The 17,926-nt window shown below is 31.4% G+C and overlaps 1 protein-coding gene across 1 annotated transcript in view; it reads right to left on the bottom strand.

Moving 5' to 3' along the window:
* The window catches only part of LOC107438137 (uncharacterized), a 130,017-nt gene that overhangs the window by 32,384 nt on the left and 79,707 nt on the right, over window positions 1–17,926 (bottom strand). The window contains exon 9 of the mRNA XM_087155939.1: window positions 13,263–13,460. Within this exon, the coding sequence (XP_087012065.1) occupies window positions 13,263–13,460 (198 nt within the window). The remainder of the gene's footprint in view (window positions 1–13,262; window positions 13,461–17,926) is intronic.

Below are 17,926 nucleotides of genomic sequence, written 5' to 3'. Positions count from 1 at the left end.
TACATTGAAACATAAAACTTGTTAGCACTAGAAAAAATTTTCCCATAAAGCATCGAAAGTTAGCAGACCTGTTAAAGTATTAAAACAGACAAGACTATCTTGTTTTTTTTTTTTTTTTTTTTTTTTTTTTTTCAAAATAAAATTCTTGTTTTTTTTGATGAAGTATGGACAAATTGGTTAAATTATACTGATCACCATTGGGTTAAACAATGCAGTTCCCCATATATTTAAAAAATGAACAAATAGCAAATTGTTAGTTATAGTGGACATTTTTCGACACGATGTTAAAAAAAAAAAAAATTGGAAATTTAATTTTCGACGTTTGAACTTTAAGTCACACAACTAACATTAAAAGTAAAAAATGTTGAGGGTTGATATTTTAAAGAACACCTGGTTTAAATGTGCACTATAACAATAACAAGAATAGACTATCTAAAAATTGATTTTCTGTATATTCTGATGCCTATTATTTCTTAGCTTAAAAATTTTTTTTGAACATATTTCTTAAATTCTAAAAAAAATGTTGTTCCTCTCTTGTATCCAGAAAAATCTGCTGATAATTCAAAACTGTGACAGAAATTAAGAATAAATTCTCATTTTATGTTATCTTGTAAATGTCATACAAAACATGCTTTTCAGCAATGATAGGTGTTGTAGACAGGTGTAACAGAAATAACAGGTGTAACAGAAACATCAAATGCTGCCGCTTATCAAATTATATATAAATTATCACTGCCAAATAAATGCTTATTAAAATTATGACTAAGAATTTTACATGCCCTAGTATTTACGTATACAACTTTAACAATTTAATTTCATTCTTTTTGAACTTCTTTCTTTCATATATCGCTTGTTTAAGTTTTGAGACTTAAAAAATTATCCTGCGGACTACTACTCCACATACTCAATGTAGTCAGATTTGATTTATTTTTTAACCCCTTGTTAGTGACTAATGAATTTTATAATTGAGTGCAAAAATTGGTGCTTCAATTCCATGAAGCCCGAATTTAGTTTCTCCAATGCATAATATGTAGTTTACTATTTTCCCAGTAGATGGTGATACTTGTTTTTAAATTTTCCTGTGAAAAGTTCGGCAATTTTGCTCCATTTGTCGGAAATTCAAAGGAATCTGAGAGTCATGGAATTCATGACAGTTGATACAAATAATAATATTTGTTGTATTAGATTATTATATTTATCTTGAAATTTATGTCATTTGATTTATTTTACTATAATTTGAGCAAAAATTACTGTGATCCATTAACATTTTTCATACATGTGAAAACATTGAATTGTAGTAATTTCGTTTAAAATTTTGTTTTTTATACAGTTATCTATTTCTAACATTTTCATGATAATAATGAACAACATTAAAGTGAAATTTTTTTGTTATCCATTTTTGGCACGTTTTTCTCAAATGTATTCATTCCACTGGTAAGGAGTTAATTTATTTTTAACCGAGTAATCAATAACTTTTAATCTGTTACAATTAAATGTGTCATCGTGCATTCCTTTTTTAAGATGGAGTTTGAACGAACAATAAGAGTTTCGACAATTTAACTTAAGTGGGTGATATCATTTTCATGTTTTCATTAACCATAGAATATTCTCATTATCATTTAAAACACTACCGCCAGATACGAAACATTTTCAAAATCTATGCATTCCTGATTGAAAAGGGTAATCTTGATATTTAAAAGTATACTTTCATTTAAGGTGTCATGCAAATAATTAATTACATCATATATCAGTAAAGCGTAAAACAACTCACCCACTCTGAAATTTTTTCCATAATTTAGTTTTTCCCCTAGAGCAAATGACGCACTAAGAAATAGACACGTAGGTGTGTTAACAGTAGCGTTGTAATATCAGCTCTTTATTTGCCTCGAAGATTGTCTATTGCCCTTACGAACTGTTGCTTAGAGGACATTTCATAAAAATCGTAGGTGTCTTAGCTAACAGGTGTCTGTATCACGATTTTAAAGTCAAGATACATCGTAGCTGTTAATGGGCGAGATATTTTAGTTGATGTCGGAAAATGCTGTTGCGTATCAACTTAATTTAATTGAATATTTTGGTAGAAATAGTGCTTTCCTAATTAAGAGGTCATCGGCTTTTTGTTTTATGGGCCTTTAAGATATGCTAGTGATCATGAAAGAAGTTCTTTATCTTAAAAACTGTTATGGGTTAAGAAAGTAATTTTCCTTTTAGTTCGTTGGAGACATACTGATAAAGTGTCTGAAATATACTTTTGGAAGAAAGACGGTGCAGACATGAGAATTGTGCTTATTTTCTATTTTATTTCAATTTCTTTACTAATTAGATGCTCGTGATTGACGTAAACAAATAAAACATCTCATATTAATAATTAGGAATAATAATCCAGACAGCAAGGCTCAATATTAAAAAAAGAGTAATGAAATTAGACTTGTGTGTGTTCGTTTAGTTGATATTACTAATGAGTAAAAGTTTTGTTGATATTACTAATGAGTAAAAGTTTAGTTGATATTACTAATGAGTAAGTTTATTGATTAACTTATATGAGTTAAGAACTAACCGAGTAAGCATATTATATATACCATGTCAGAAATAGATTTCCTAAACCACGTTAGATTAAATAAAGTAAGAGAAATTTATTAAAAGAAACGTGGTAAGCGAAATTTTTTGGCTAAATCAAGATAAGTGGAATTTTTTTTAGAGAAACGAGGTAAAAGAAATTTTCTAAATAAAACGAGCGAAATTTATTTGATGGTAAATGAAATCAATATCAGGTAGTAAGTTGCTTAAATTTCAATAAGCTGTCTCGTATTACAGCGTTTAAACAGTCATTTTTAGTTGTGGTAATAAATTTGCGTTAATAAGAGCTATATTTTCGAAATATTACGTTTTTGTTACAGTTCTTGTAGAACTGAATTTTTATTTCCTTAGCAAGATAGCTTGATCATTAAAAGGTAGAGGGGTAAATAAAAGTAATATCAGGTAGTAAGTTGCTTGAATTTTAATAAGCTGTCTCGTATTACAGCGTTTAAACAGTCATTTTTAGTTGTGGTAATAAATTTGCGTTAATAAGAGCTATATTTTCGAAATATTACGTTTTTGTTACAGTTCTTGTAGAACTGAATTTTTATTTCCTTAGCAAGATAGCTTGATCATTAAAAGGTAGAGGGGTAAATAAAAGTAATATCAGGTAGTAAGTTGCTTGAATTTTAATAAGCTGTCTCGTATTACAGCGTTTAAACAGTCATTTTTAGTTGTGGTAATAAATTTGCGTTAATAAGAGCTATATTTTCGAAATATTACGTTTTTGTTACAGTTCTTGTAGAACTGAATTTTTATTTCCTTAGCAAGATAGCTTGATCATTAAAAGGTAGAGGGGTAAATAAAAGTAATATCAGGTAGTAAGTTGCTTGAATTTTAATAAGCTGTCTCGTATTACAGCGTTTAAACAGTCATTTTTAGTTGTGGTAATAAATTTGCGTTAATAAGAGCTATATTTTCGAGATATTACGTTTTTGTTACAGTTCTTGTAGAACTGAATTTTTATTTCCTTAGCAAGATAGCTTGATCATTAAAAGGTAGAGGGGTAAATAAAAGTAATATCAGGTAGTAAGTTGCTTGAATTTTAATAAGCTGTCTCGTATTACAGCGTTTAAACAGTCATTTTTAATTGAGATAGTAAATTTGCATTAATAAGAGTTACATTTTCGAGATATCAGGTTTTTGCTTACAGATTTTATAGGAGAGGGTTTTTTTTTCTTTTTCTGGAAGATAGCTTGATCCCAAAAAGATAGAATTATATCTGCTTTTGGTTACCCTTTTTTAAGGGCCACGAGAACCCTGTAATATCAGTATCCATATATTCATAAAACAATTAATTCACTACTTTATAGAAGTTGCAAACTAATACGTTAGATATAAAGATACTCCATTCTAAATATAAAAACTAAAGTTTAGGTCAATTGTTTTTTAGTTTTGGAGTTCAAAATATTTTAAATAAATATGTACTTAATAAATATTTAAACACATTTTTAATCAATCATTGTAGCTAAACTGGAACATTTTGTAGTATACTAGTACTTTTAATCAAGGAGTGGTATGGCGTTCCTTTATAGACTAATATGATGTTTTTAATGTTAACCACCACTCTAGTTTTAAAGTATTTCATTGGCATAATTTCAGTTTATATTATTCATGTTTATATCAGTTCGGCAACTAAGTTCCTGCCGAATTATCAAATTTTTTTAAAGTTTAAAGTGAGAGATTATTCCCTTCTCTCTGTCTATTTTTTTTTTTTATGTCGTTTGAAATAAATCTTCGTGCAAAAGTTGTTTTAATCACTTCTTATCGAACTCAACTGGGTGGCTAGAACAAAATGCGAATTTGAGGTCAAATCACGGTCACAGCAGTTATGGACAACTAGCAAAATTTTCATTTTGTGATGCCGCTAAGTTAATTGCTAACCGAGCTTAAAGCCAAAACGTAAATATTTACTTATAATAGCCTCTTCTTGACTCTGAACACAAACAAAAACCGGTTTTGAAGTTTGCGAAGAGGTTTTCCTTTCCATATAAATATACAAATCAAAGCTCGTTGCGCTATAAAACCGATTGAATCTTTTTCGTTAGATCACCTTACTTATGAGGTCTGTTATGATGACAACAAACATTCAACATGTAACAGTTAAGTGGCTCTGCCCTATTCGCGTTGTCAATTACGAGCAGTTCTTTCAGCTACAGCACACTCTCCATGCACAACACTAATGTCGCGAGAAGCTTTTGCTGCTTTAGAACCTTGATTAAAAGCAAAAAGAAGGATCAAAATCACTTATTTTTCTCAGTCTGACATTCCATATTAACCTTTTTCTGTTCAGTAACCTTTGAATGTAACTTTTAAATGGAAATTTTAGCAAATGTGATCGTAGATTATGAGATATACTCGAGTCGTATAAAAAATAATGGTTACTGAAAAAACTATGACGTTTAGAAGTTTCACACATTTTGCACTATTTCTTGAATAAGTAATGCCAGACTCTCCGCTGGAAAAGCTTAATAATTTGAAAATCGGACAATAAACGATTCGCGTTGTCAATTACGAGCAGTTCTTTCAGCTACAGCACACTCTCCATGCACAACACTAATGTCGCAAGAAGCTTTTGCTGCCATAGAACCTTGATTAAAAACAAAAATAAGGATCAAAATCACTTATTTTTCTCAGTCTGACATTCTATATTAACCTTTTTCTGTTCAGTAACCTTTGAATGTAACTTTTAAATGGAAATTTTAGCAAATGTGATCGTAGATTATGAGATATACTCGAGTCGTATAAAAAATAATGGTTACTGAAAAAACTATGACGTTTAGAAGTTTCACACATTTTGCACTATTTCTTGAATAAGTAATGCCAGACTCTCCGCTGGAAAAGCTTAATAATTTGAAAATCGGACAATAAACGATTCGCGTTGTCAATTACGAGCAGTTCTTTCAGCTACAGCACACTCTCCATGCACAACACTAATGTCGCAAGAAGCTTTTGCTGCTATAGAACCTTGATTAAAAACAAAAATAAGGATCAAAATCACTTATTTTTCTCAGTCTGACATTCTATATTAACCTTTTTCTGTTCAGTAACCTTTGAATGTAACTTTTAAATGGAAATTTTAGCAAATGTGATCGTAGATTATGAGATATACTCGAGTCGTATAAAAAATAATGGTTACTGAAAAAAACTATGACGTTTAGAAGCTTCACACATTTTGCAATATTTCTTGAATAAGTAATGCCAGACTCTCCGCTGGAAAAGCTTAATAATTTGAAAATCGGACAATAACGATTCGGGTACATCTTTGTTCGAACTATCTAAAATAATGTGACAAAAAAATTTAATAACATGCAGAATCTTAAAAATTTGAAAAAACATCGGGAATATAATATAATTTTAGCCAATTTTCAGAAATTTATTTTTAGTCAATTTTCATAAATTTATTTTATTTTTGCCAATTTTCAGAAATTTATTTCATGATATCTTAAATTTTAAGCGAAAGAAAGATTTTATTACATTATATTCATAAAAACGAATTTAAAAATATTTGAGTCGCTCAGAAGCCAATGTGGTTAAGTCCAAAACACAACAATTGAGAAAACTAATGTTTTTTGATACATTAGATTTTAAAATTCTTGTTTTATTAATTTAATTAGAAAAGTGTATAAAGTCTTTTTTCGAGGTGTAAACTCTGCAAAAAAACAAGATATGTACAGGATGTGTAATTAAAAACGTAAGTATTTATTGAAATAATGACAGCATCTTAAAAATTTTAGGACTTATACCTTTTGGCAGCTGAAAAAGATAAGAAATTTATGTCTACTAGAATAAACGAACTTTTATTTTTCACAATCATCACTAGATACAGTGAGTAATAGAAAATAAATTGTTGGATTATTTCAAAAATTGTTTTTTACTTCAAAACTAGAGTGGCACTTTTCTTTGTTTTAGGAAATGAAAATAAAAAAAATAAAAATAAAAAATACCACATTTTAAAAAAATTCTATGGTGAAAAAACACTGCCGTAGTATTGAAAATACTACGTCTGGCAACCCTGAGTTACTATCAAATTTTTTTTTTCAGTGTTACCAATAAATATCGAAAGAAGAAGAAGAATATAATTTTTATTTCAAAGTTTATGTAAAAAAATATTGATAAAAGGTGGACTTATTCACAATGGCTACTGAAATTATTATACAATATATTCAGAAGCTATTAAAAAAAGGGCTGTCTAACCTAGAAAAAAGTAACCAACGAGTAAATCCTTTAATAACTAAGAAGATTATTATTTATTTTATCAAAATTTCCAAAAATCAGAAAATATCAAAAAATGGACTTAACCGCATTGGCTTCTGAGCGGCTCATTTCTTAAGATGCTTGTATTAAATAGGCAATAACAGCTATAATTTGATAACCAGAAAAAAAAACTACCCACAACAATATATTTGTTTATATTTATTTTGAATCACAGTAAAAATACGTCATTGAAACCAAATTATCTACTCTTAGTACGAGGTTGACATTAATTTTGATCCTCCGCAATTTATTAATAATCAATGACTCACATCAGCAATTGAGTGCAATCATAATTGCTCGTGTCCAAATATGATCACTAAAGCTTTAAACTGCCTCTTTGTGGGAGGAGTACTTCTTAGCAAATACTTATAGGTAAACATTTTTGGAAATAGTAAAATTTATGTTTCATTGTATGATTCTAAGTTGCGTCGATTTGATTTAGAAGGAATTTAATCGCGGCTAAGAATTCAAACGTAATAGATACATACAGGCCTGCCAACTACTGCTCTTTTTTCAAAATATTTTATGGAGTGGTAAGGGAGAGTGGTATCAATTGTAACATTTTTTACTTAACTATTTTTAACTAACAAAAAATCCAATATATTATTAGTATTAATTGACAGACGAGTAAAGTAGACTATCCTCTACTAGAAAAAAAATTAAATACCTGATTTTAAATATTATTATATTAATAATTAACAATTTTTGACAGTCGTGCACTTGTTACAATTGTCCCCACTTACGGGGTCAATTGTAACAGTTCATAAATTCAACTAAAACATAGTTAATAATACATATTATCATAGTTGTGATATATTTTTTTATTGATCAAAATAGTAGTGATATTTTAGGAGTAAAAATAATAATGAGCAGAGACCTAAAGGGTTAAACTTTTAACTTTAAAGGGTTAAAAATTTTAATTTATGCTGTGAAAGGTGACAAATAAAATAATGCACATGCAACATAATATAAATGCTATTGGAAACTATTGGTGGTTCTTAAAGAGTTAAGTAATGGTTTGTAAACATAAGATTATTTATTTTCAGCTGTTACAATCGTCCCTTTACTTATTGTTACAATTGTCCCCAAGACGCCATTTCAGCTTCATTTGTTAAAAACAATGCTAGTTAATTAGCAGAACTAATCTTTTTTTTTATTGAAATGTTAATTCAGGTGTCCACTTACATATTCGGTTACTAATTTTTATTTGTTTAAACAAAATTACTTTGTTACAATAAAATATTCTAATACCAAAAAAAGTACTTGCGTGACGTGAAAATATCTTTTGTGATGTAACTCTTTCAAAAATACATAAAAATGGTTGCCATCAGGGGTGTACATGTAGATTTGTTAAATAAACCTCATGCACCACCTAGGAACCAAATCTAGAACCCGACACTCGAAATTTTTGCTCTGTTACAATCGTACCCTGTTACAATTGACTCCACTCTCCCCTATACATTTAAAAACAGTTTTCAGAATTTTTGGTAATTTTGAAAATTTTAAAAGCCTACAACGAAAGAACAGGAACAAAGTGGCGTTGCATATCATCATCATCAAAATTTATCTGGGCGCCTGGGGCCATTAGCGGCCTTTTTCCCATTCGTCTTGAATTGTGATCTTTAAGGGTGGTTCTTTCTGGTAATTGGAATGCAATTGGAGTAAAAGGAAATTAAATATTTTGTATTTTAGATAAAATTACGTCACTACAAAAATAAGCTGCCATCAGCCTGAGGTTTATGTCTTCTTTTAAGCTTTCAAAAGTAAAAATTTTATTGAATTCTGTAGTGTCACAATCTCATCTCATCTCACATGTGGTGGTTATCTTAGCATCAGCCCCGCCAGGGGCTCTAACTAATTCATCTGAGTGGGAATAAATGGTAAAAAATCATTCCAATAATAATCATTTTCTCAGTGTGGTTATTCAAGGTAGTGACTTTACAGAAAAATTTAAAAACTGGTTGAAAAGAGTTAAGAAACAAGGTGTTTTAACACGTTGAATGCCACGCTAATTTTACACGACTTACCCATCTGGCCAAAATGATTTTCTCAGTATGTATTGCATTAATTCCTTCAAACCATTTTAGTAACGATAATAATATACAAAATTAAAAGCATTCAAAAGTTACTCGAATTATGTGTTTCTAATAGTCTCGGCTTCACCGGTCAACGGCGACCCTTGTGGTGCTACGAACAAACTCAGTGCCGGTCACCGGTGACCCCAATGGCATTCACCGTCTTAACTACTAATTCTCGACCAATAATATTTGTTAAGTTTGTGTTACCAATCGAATTCCTAAAATTGAGGTGAAATTAAAACCTATAAAATTTACGATTATCTCATAATCATTGTAGTTCAGTAGGGTATTTTTCCAGACTTGGGCCATCCTGCAATTTATTCCTAACCTGTATTAACATGGAAATGCAAATTTTCAATCTTGTATCAATGGAAATGCAAATTTTCTGTGCATTTCGTTTTTAATAATCTTAATGATTGATTGTTTTTGGCTCTCTTCAATCAAAAAAACATACCAGGAAAGAAAACCATTTCTAATTTGGAATAAAATAAGGTTCAATATCATGGGATGCCGACTTGTTTGTAGGCTTATTTTTTCCAGCCGTATCAAAATTTAATGTGTTCAGACTTAGAGTAATTCATCAAACAGCTAAATATAAATAATTTAAAAGTTCATGTAAACCACCACTTTATTTTCATTTTATTTTATAACAGTCGTTGAACAGCCGACCCAATTTCTGAATTGAAGACTACGAATGTTCAACTCCGTAACCTTGCAATTTTGAACCCAATCCAGAAGACAATGGAACTTCTGGATCAAGTATTGGGTGAAAATTGCCTTTGTGAAGGACTTTTTGGATAGAACTAACTCGCATTTGCGTTAGATAGAGAGGAAAACCACGAAAACTGCCCACAGTTAGCCAAACGGCAAGGGGACTCTAACCCATGATCCGTCTACCACTGAGGGTATTTTACCACAGCATTGTGGTAGGTGCAAGCCGGATGCGGAATTCCTATCGACCAGCCATCGCTGGGATTCAAACCCGAAGGTAAACGCTCTACCCCCTGAGCCATCACGGCTCAAACCACTACATATAAGTAATTTAAAAGCTCATATAAACCACAACTTTAGTCCATTTATTAGGGGGCCTCCCTGGCCGAGCGGTATCTCCCACAAAATGCTGTGCACAGCGTGGAGGTAGCAGGTTCGAATCCCGCCGTTACCCGGATGTATCTTCATACTGTCCTTCTCTGTATTGCGTAATCCGTCCTTCTATTTGACAAAGGCTTATAAGTCTAAATTGATTTCACAAGCTTGCGAATGTATGTAATTTCTATAACTCAATAAACTCCCTTTATTTGCAGAAGATAAAAGCAGGCGCGCATTCTCTTCATACTCAACTCAACTCCATTTATTTTGTGATAGACATTTTAAGTTAAGTGATCAGCGTCCTAAATCAGTTGGTCCAGAAAATTATTCAACAAACCTGTGAAATTTCTAAAAGAATATTGAAAAATTAACCGTTGTTAATTCTCTACCATTTCAGAAAATCTTTTACGGTAAAAGAAGCCTCCCTGTGGTTCTTAAAAATTTCAAAAATTGGTGTGAATATTGAAGTTAAAGAGCCACAAATGTCTGTTAATTGCTTTTCTCTTCAAAACATAAACTACATTTATTTAGGAATAGTAAGTGTTGTGTTCAATAAGCACTTATTAAAATTCACTTTATTTTTTTTAATTTTGCTCAGTCTTATTTTTAAGTTTTATAAACAACGTATGATTGTGAGTTCCATATAAATATAGGAAATCTCACACAACCGCAATTATCAAAAAAGTAAAGTGTAGCACTTCTTTAATTTTTCATTATATTCCATTTACACACCGGAGTTTCGATTGGAAAATTTCTAAGAATAAATTAAAGGACATTTTTTAAATTGATGGCTTGTCAGTACGAATTCCGCATCCGGCCTGCACCGACCACTGTACAGACGTGAAGTATATTCGGTGGTAGACGGATCATTGGTTAGAATCCCTTTTCCGTCAGGCTAACCGTGGTTGGTTCTCGCGGTCTTCCGCAATGAGGGTCAGTTCCATCAAAAAGTCCTCAACGAAAGCAAATTTTTCCCAATACTAGATCCAGGAGTTCCCTTGTTTTCTGAATTGGGTTCAAAATTACAAGGGTACGTAATTGAACATTAGTAGTCGTAAACCCAAAAATTGGGTCGACTGTTCAACGATGGTTATGAAATAAAATAAATTTGGATGCAATGTATTCTACGAGGCATTTTACTGATACTGGGACATCTAAGATATTTGTGATTGCTAAACTGTGATTTGTTGCTTCCGGGTCCTGACAATGGATTAGCAAAGACCGTTATTTTGAAAGCATGTGCTTTTTATTCTTTCATTCGGTACAGAAGAAATTAAGGGTGCTTTAACACTTTCATGTCCGGTGACAACAACGTGTTGTCCCGTGAAAACCAAACGTTAGCTGCCGGTGACAACACGTTGGTGTCATGTCCAAGCCAAACGTTAGTGGCCGGTGACAACACATAGATGTCGCGCTTTGCAACCTGATATTCATGTGACATTTTGTCAAGGGACGATAGAGTACAGGGATGCCAACTGCTCCACTTTCTGGAATAGTTTTAATAAAGTGGTAGCAAATTATATAGTAAAATTCGTTAAAGAATGATAGTTACGCCTACTTTTTAATATAGTAACCAGTAGTTTGATGCTTTACCGTTGCATTTTATATCATACTTATAATTTTTGATATTTAGTGGTGAAAAAGTTACTTATAATGAAAAATACTAAACTAAAAGTATCTTAAATTTCGCTACCACTAGTAAATACTATTTTACAAAGCGGAGAAAGTTACACGGGACCGGTTACATGGTAAACTTATCACTAAATATATGCGGACCGCATAATGTTAAGATTTGGAGAATCGGAAAGTTCTAGAGAATAGCGAAAAATTTATCCTTGGCTTCAATGATGAACCAAAAATCAGTTGTGCCATTATTTTTGGTATGAGATAGGATATTTTTTCTGTGGTAATGTGTGGTGAACCTAAAGGGCTGATTATTTTGGCAAGGAGGCCCCTAAAAAGTAAAGAGTCAAACTGGCATACCTGTGTCTTGGTATTCCAAAACAAAAAGAGAAAATCCCTATTTATCTAGTCGCAAGTAATCCGTGGGTGCTACTTGATACCAAGTTGGCATTTTGCCTAAAGCCAGCACACCAATACTTAAAATTATTCATGTATGCTAAACATTCAAAATTAATCACAGCAACTCCACTGCGGTTTGTATTAAATAAATTTTTACTAAATTATTAATACAGATTCCCAAAAAAGGCAACTCTATATGGATACAGATAGAAATAATGCATATAAATTGTTAAATAGAAACAAAATAAAATGGTAGAAAGAAATAAGGCTGGTGTAGCTGTAGTATGTAGCAGATAGAAATGGGATAGGTAAAAGGTAGAAGTAGCAGATAGAAATGGGGTATGTATAGTTATAAATAAAAATAATATAAATACACGAGTAGATAGAAATAATTATCATTAAGCGGTAGGTGAGAATTAGATATAGCATCAGAGAGAAATAAAACAGATTAAGTGCTGTTCGGATTGACGTACGTGTGCAAAAAATAAGCGTTTGCATACTTTTAGCTGCTAATTCTCAAGACAACTTTCCTCATATCGCCTACATGATGAATTTCTATCAATATTATGTGTACAACCATCACCTACTACATCAGAAAACCTCCACACGGGATTTTATAAGTAGACTGCGCAGAGTATTTAAAAAGCGAACCAGTTGTGGACATGAACGCAAATTCTATTTTAATCCTATCAAATAAATTTATCATTATTATATTGAGAAATAATAATGATAAATTTCTCTGAATATAGTAATGATATAATAATGATAAATCAGAGAAATTTATCATTATTATTTCATTATTATATTGATATATTTGAGAATAGAATCTGTAGTGGTTGACAAGTAAATAAGACAAACCAATCATATTCATAAATTAAAATTTTTTAGACTTATATTTGCTACCACTTTCTAATTTATAATAGATTTTCTATTAAATGGCTCTTTTTTTTAATTGGCTTACTTTCATAGTGGTCTGATCGGACTACCTATAAAAAACCGTGTGGAGGCTTTCAATTATAGGAGGCGTTGGTATAACTCAAGTAGTTTCACTTAAACTGAGGAACTTTTAACGATAATTGTTTTTGATAATTTAAATGCTAAAAACAATGCTTGAAGGAAATCCCTCGGCGAATTTTGTGAGTTTATCTTCGAACTGTTTTCTTGTTTAAAGAACAAGCTTCGTTGCGACAATCACAATGATACCCCCCCCCCTGATCCAATTAGTTTCCACTATCTTACCTCTGAAGACTCTCTTTTTTTCCTGTCTAAACTGTCTCTTCCATTTCTGTCACCTCGCTGACCAAGTCTTGGAGAAGCTTGTCCATTCAAAGTATTTTGCTGACAAAAGAGATCTTCAATTGTACTAAAATCCAAGTTATTTGGACTGCCATCATGAGCTTTTGCAATCAATGACCACAAATTATTTCTTCCAACAACCTAGATAAGAAATATACTTTGGATAAGTAATATAAATTTACTGAGCATTTTTTTTACAGAGGTTGAGAATATTTATCTTTCATCTGAACAATATTACTAATAATTTTCTGTCCTTGAAATTGTAAAACTAGAATTAAGAAAGATAAAATAAAAAGGATACTAAATATTTTTATATTACACATTTCTCAAATTTGGTTGAATTCATGTTTCTTTTGCAAATAATGATTAACGTATCTATCTCCAAAAATGTTTGTAAATAAATACCAACGTATATTTTTCAAATCATGCCTGTATATAATTATCATATTTCTTTGTAATACAAAATGTTTTTGATTTATCAAGCAAAGAGCTTGACTTTTTTTAAAAAGCTAGCATAAAAAAGTTACACTGCATTTTCAAATCAAGCTATTGCACATTTCACTAATTATGTTTGAATACAATGTTTCTTTTTCATTGATCAAGGTTGCAAATAATGATTAATGTATCTATCTCCAATTATGTCTGTAAATAAGTACCTATGTATATTTTCAAATCATGCCTGTATATAATAACCATCTTTAAATTGATTGTAGTACAAAATGTTTTAATTTATCAAGCAAAACGCTTGACTTTTAGAAATAGCTACCATACTGTTGCTAAAATCAAAATGTCTTTAAATCAATGTATATAATATTTCATGATGTATGGGATAGGGGCCGATGCGCGGTCCAGGTGCCCAGTTTTTGCGAAATAAAGAAAAGAAGAAATATTTTTATTATTGATGGTTGCTCTACTGATGTCCTCTTCTCCCTTGTGATGCCGGTTATGTCGAATTGATGCTGATTATCCTGAACTTTACGAGGTGAGTGATACTTATTTCGATCTCGTCAGATTCTGGAGAGATAATACTGCCAACTAGCCATTTTTGATGTCTGGATTTTGAGCCCGCCATTTTGTTTTTTCAAGTCATGCCGTATCATAAAACAGCTCGTGGTGGAAAGGTCTCACTCTCTGGTCGTAATTCACCGTCGCATTGCAGAGAATCCACGTCATTAGAAGAAATCATTGCTATCTGTGGGATATCAAAAAAATACTTTCCACCAGTTGAACACGAACATATTGACGATCTCGTAGAGTTTTACACTCAGTTTGATACAGAGGAGCTGATTCGTTTAGATAAATTACTTAGCAAACTGCTAATTCAAATAAGATCAAGTTACCCTGGAGACTACGAATACAATTACTTCCTAAAACTGACAAATGCAGCTCTATCACGTCAGATGGAAGAGGAAAATTCAAGCAGATGAAAACAAGGAGATGAATAAAAAATCCATTCAAGTCGAATCAATAATGACTGAAACTAATCCAAGCACTGGCGACATAACCATGGAAAATAAAGATGAAAACCTGAATACAACACCAAATACAGAAACTGACACGGACATCAATATTAACAATAATACAGAACCACCAGCAAGGAAAAGAAAAAAGAAGAAAAACCAAATGCAGTCAAAGCAATTAACGATAATTTTGCACTCATGTCTACAAACAGCTGTCTTTCTTCTAGCCACCATAACTCAACCGATGACGTCACTATCTTTCCGACAACAAAACCCAAGGATGATACCGACAAAGTACGGGATCCGCCCAGCAAACCTGAAATAACACTGCAAGCCAGATTTATTAAGGTTTTGGTCCGGGGCCTGCCAGTGGACTTTGATACAGATGCCATCAATACAGAATTACAGAAAAACAATATTGAAACCTTTAAAATAGTGCAGTTTAAGAAGAGAATGGGAGAGGCCTATCGGCTCCTTCCACTTTTTCTCATAATCCTAACATCAACGACGAATCACCATAGAGTATTCGAAGTCAACAACATACAGCAGATCCCGATCAAAATCGAACGATTTCGAGGAGGTCTAGGACCTATACAATGTTACAACTGCCAAAATTATGGACATACGCAAAGCCACTGCAATGCACCTGCAAGGTGTGTAAAATGTGCTGGAAACCGCAGGTCACATGAATGCAACAAAGACAAAACAACACCTCCAAAATGCTGTAATTGTTACAAAAGCCACACAGCCAACTATACTGGGTGCGAGACCCGCCCCAGCAGAAGGAGCCCTCGAGCAACATCAAATTTGACGCCTAAACTTGCTCACCGATTAGTGTCATTAATCAAAGAATTACAGGAATTGCTCAAAAATGAAGAAGTGCTCCGCCTTCTGCGGGGGATCATCGGAGAAACATCTCAATCGCAGTGAGTTCCATTTTTATTTTCAAGACTCTAAAGCTAAATTCACTGAACTTTTCACTGCAGACTTTTACTTACGTTAAATTAAATTACATTATTTTCTGATAATATAGCCAATTTATGCATACATATTTATTAACTTATGCACGTTAAATTCCTTTGCAAATTCTATTGTATTTAAAGAGCAATATTTCTCTGATAAAATATATTTACTGCATTTTCTCCAAATATGTTATTTTATCATATATCAAGGTATGATTTATCTATATTCATCAATTATGTCTTTTATTTTTCAAAAATCAATTATTGTACATATCAAATCATATTTTATCTTTATTTTTAATTTAAGTCTACCGTCAATATTTCTAGTGCTGTGTAAAAACGCCAATTTGTCAAATTGAATTTTTTCATTGTTTTATTATTTCACAAGTAAACGGCTTCATTTTTTTATGGCTACCACAAATCATTAAAGCATGCTAGATGGCGCCACTAAGGCTTTGCAAAATTTATGTAGAATCTTCATGATTTTGAATCCCGATTTTCTGTATATATGCTATCATCAATTTTTAATGCTCAATTCCAAATTTTTACTGCAATTAATGTAAATTTCACAGATTAAGCTCGTATTTCATGTATATCCATCTAATCATGGCTGTATTCATTTTTCAATGGCAATTAATGTAAATCTCCGATCAAGTTTGTACATACTTCTAATCATGGTTACTTTATTATAATGTTACCACATTGTTACATAATTCAAAATGTTTTATTCACTGTATATAATTTTCATGATGAATGGGGTAGGGGCCGCTGCGCGGCCTAGGCACCCAGTTTTGTTTAAATAAAACAGAAAGAAATATTTTTATTAGGGCCGCAAGGCCTCAGACGCCCAGTTCCACTACAACGAACGAAATATTTTTATATAACATTTTGATGTGTTAAATGATTTTACTTTTTTAGAAATTTGCTTTCTAACTATTATAATTATTATTTTAATTTTTCTCTTCTATGATTTCACAATTAGACCTTCAGTTTCAAGGTCTGTTTCGAGCTAGTGGTAATGCGCATTTCCTCGAAATAACCTACCAACTTTTAATCTTTTCGAGAATGATTTTCTCAAGTGGTAATAGAATTGAAAGAGTAGATTGAATTATGCAGGTAGCAATTTCAGTCATATGCAGAAATGCATTTTTAGTTTTTAGGAGCTTAACCGCATCATCGTATCAAGGATGCCAGGTTGGCCTAAATCTGTAAGAAGTGATGACTGATAAATAAAAAGCAAAAATCTAGATTGAAAGAGATTGAATTTAGTAACTTTTTTCTAGCATATTTCTTTAAGTTTCGAAGTCCATGTTAACGCATCATCATCATCGAAATTTATCTGGTTGCCAGAGGCCTGTAATGGCCCTTTTCACATCCATCTTGAAACTTTATCTTTAAGATTGCCCTTTCTGGTAGCTTTGATTCAAATTGGAGTGAAAAGAAAGCTGAAAATTTTGTACTTTAGATGAAGTTGCGACGTTACAAAAATAAGCTACCATTACCCTGAGGTTTATGTCCTCTCTCAAATTTTCAAAGGTAAAAATTTCATTAAATCCTGCGGAGTCATAATTTATGGTATTTTCAAAAAATATGTAATTTATACATGTCAACGCAGGGAATATTATCGCTTTATATATAGATAATCTAGCAAGTACTTACAAGGAGGTACTTACAATTTAGCGATTGAATAGATTAAATAAATTTTAAGCTTCTACATTTTATTATAATTTTAAGCGCACGTGGTAACTCTGCATCGGAAGATTCTTTCATACATATGTTTAATTTATTTATATGAACTTATGGTCAAAATTATTTTAAATTAGATTATAAAACCAAGAAATGAATGTAAAGCATTAATTTTACTATAAGTATAAAATAAAATTTTTACCCTAAATGCGTAAAAGTTAGCATCTATGCGAAAATGTTGTTATTTTGAAGAATTTTCCCGATGATTTTTCTCAATTTTATGAAAAAGGAGTACAACAATTATCAAGACTTATCTTTAAAACCATTTTTAAAGTTTATAAAGTGAACTTTTAGTTAATGCTCATTTTATTAATGCTTTATAAATTTGGGGTAACTGTTACATAATATATTGGAGTAACTGTTACTGATCATCGAGACTGCTAGATGGGTATTTTTTTATTCACTTCATATATTTATATTTATTTATTTTTAATATTTT

Source organism: Parasteatoda tepidariorum, chromosome 12 (assembly GCF_982258835.1).
Source record: "Parasteatoda tepidariorum strain Cologne lab strain chromosome 12, Ptep-v5.0, whole genome shotgun sequence".
Taxonomy (NCBI): domain Eukaryota; kingdom Metazoa; phylum Arthropoda; class Arachnida; order Araneae; family Theridiidae; genus Parasteatoda; species Parasteatoda tepidariorum.
The sequence above is the reverse complement of the archived record's forward strand: the minus strand, read 5'-3'. Positions and strand labels throughout refer to the sequence as shown.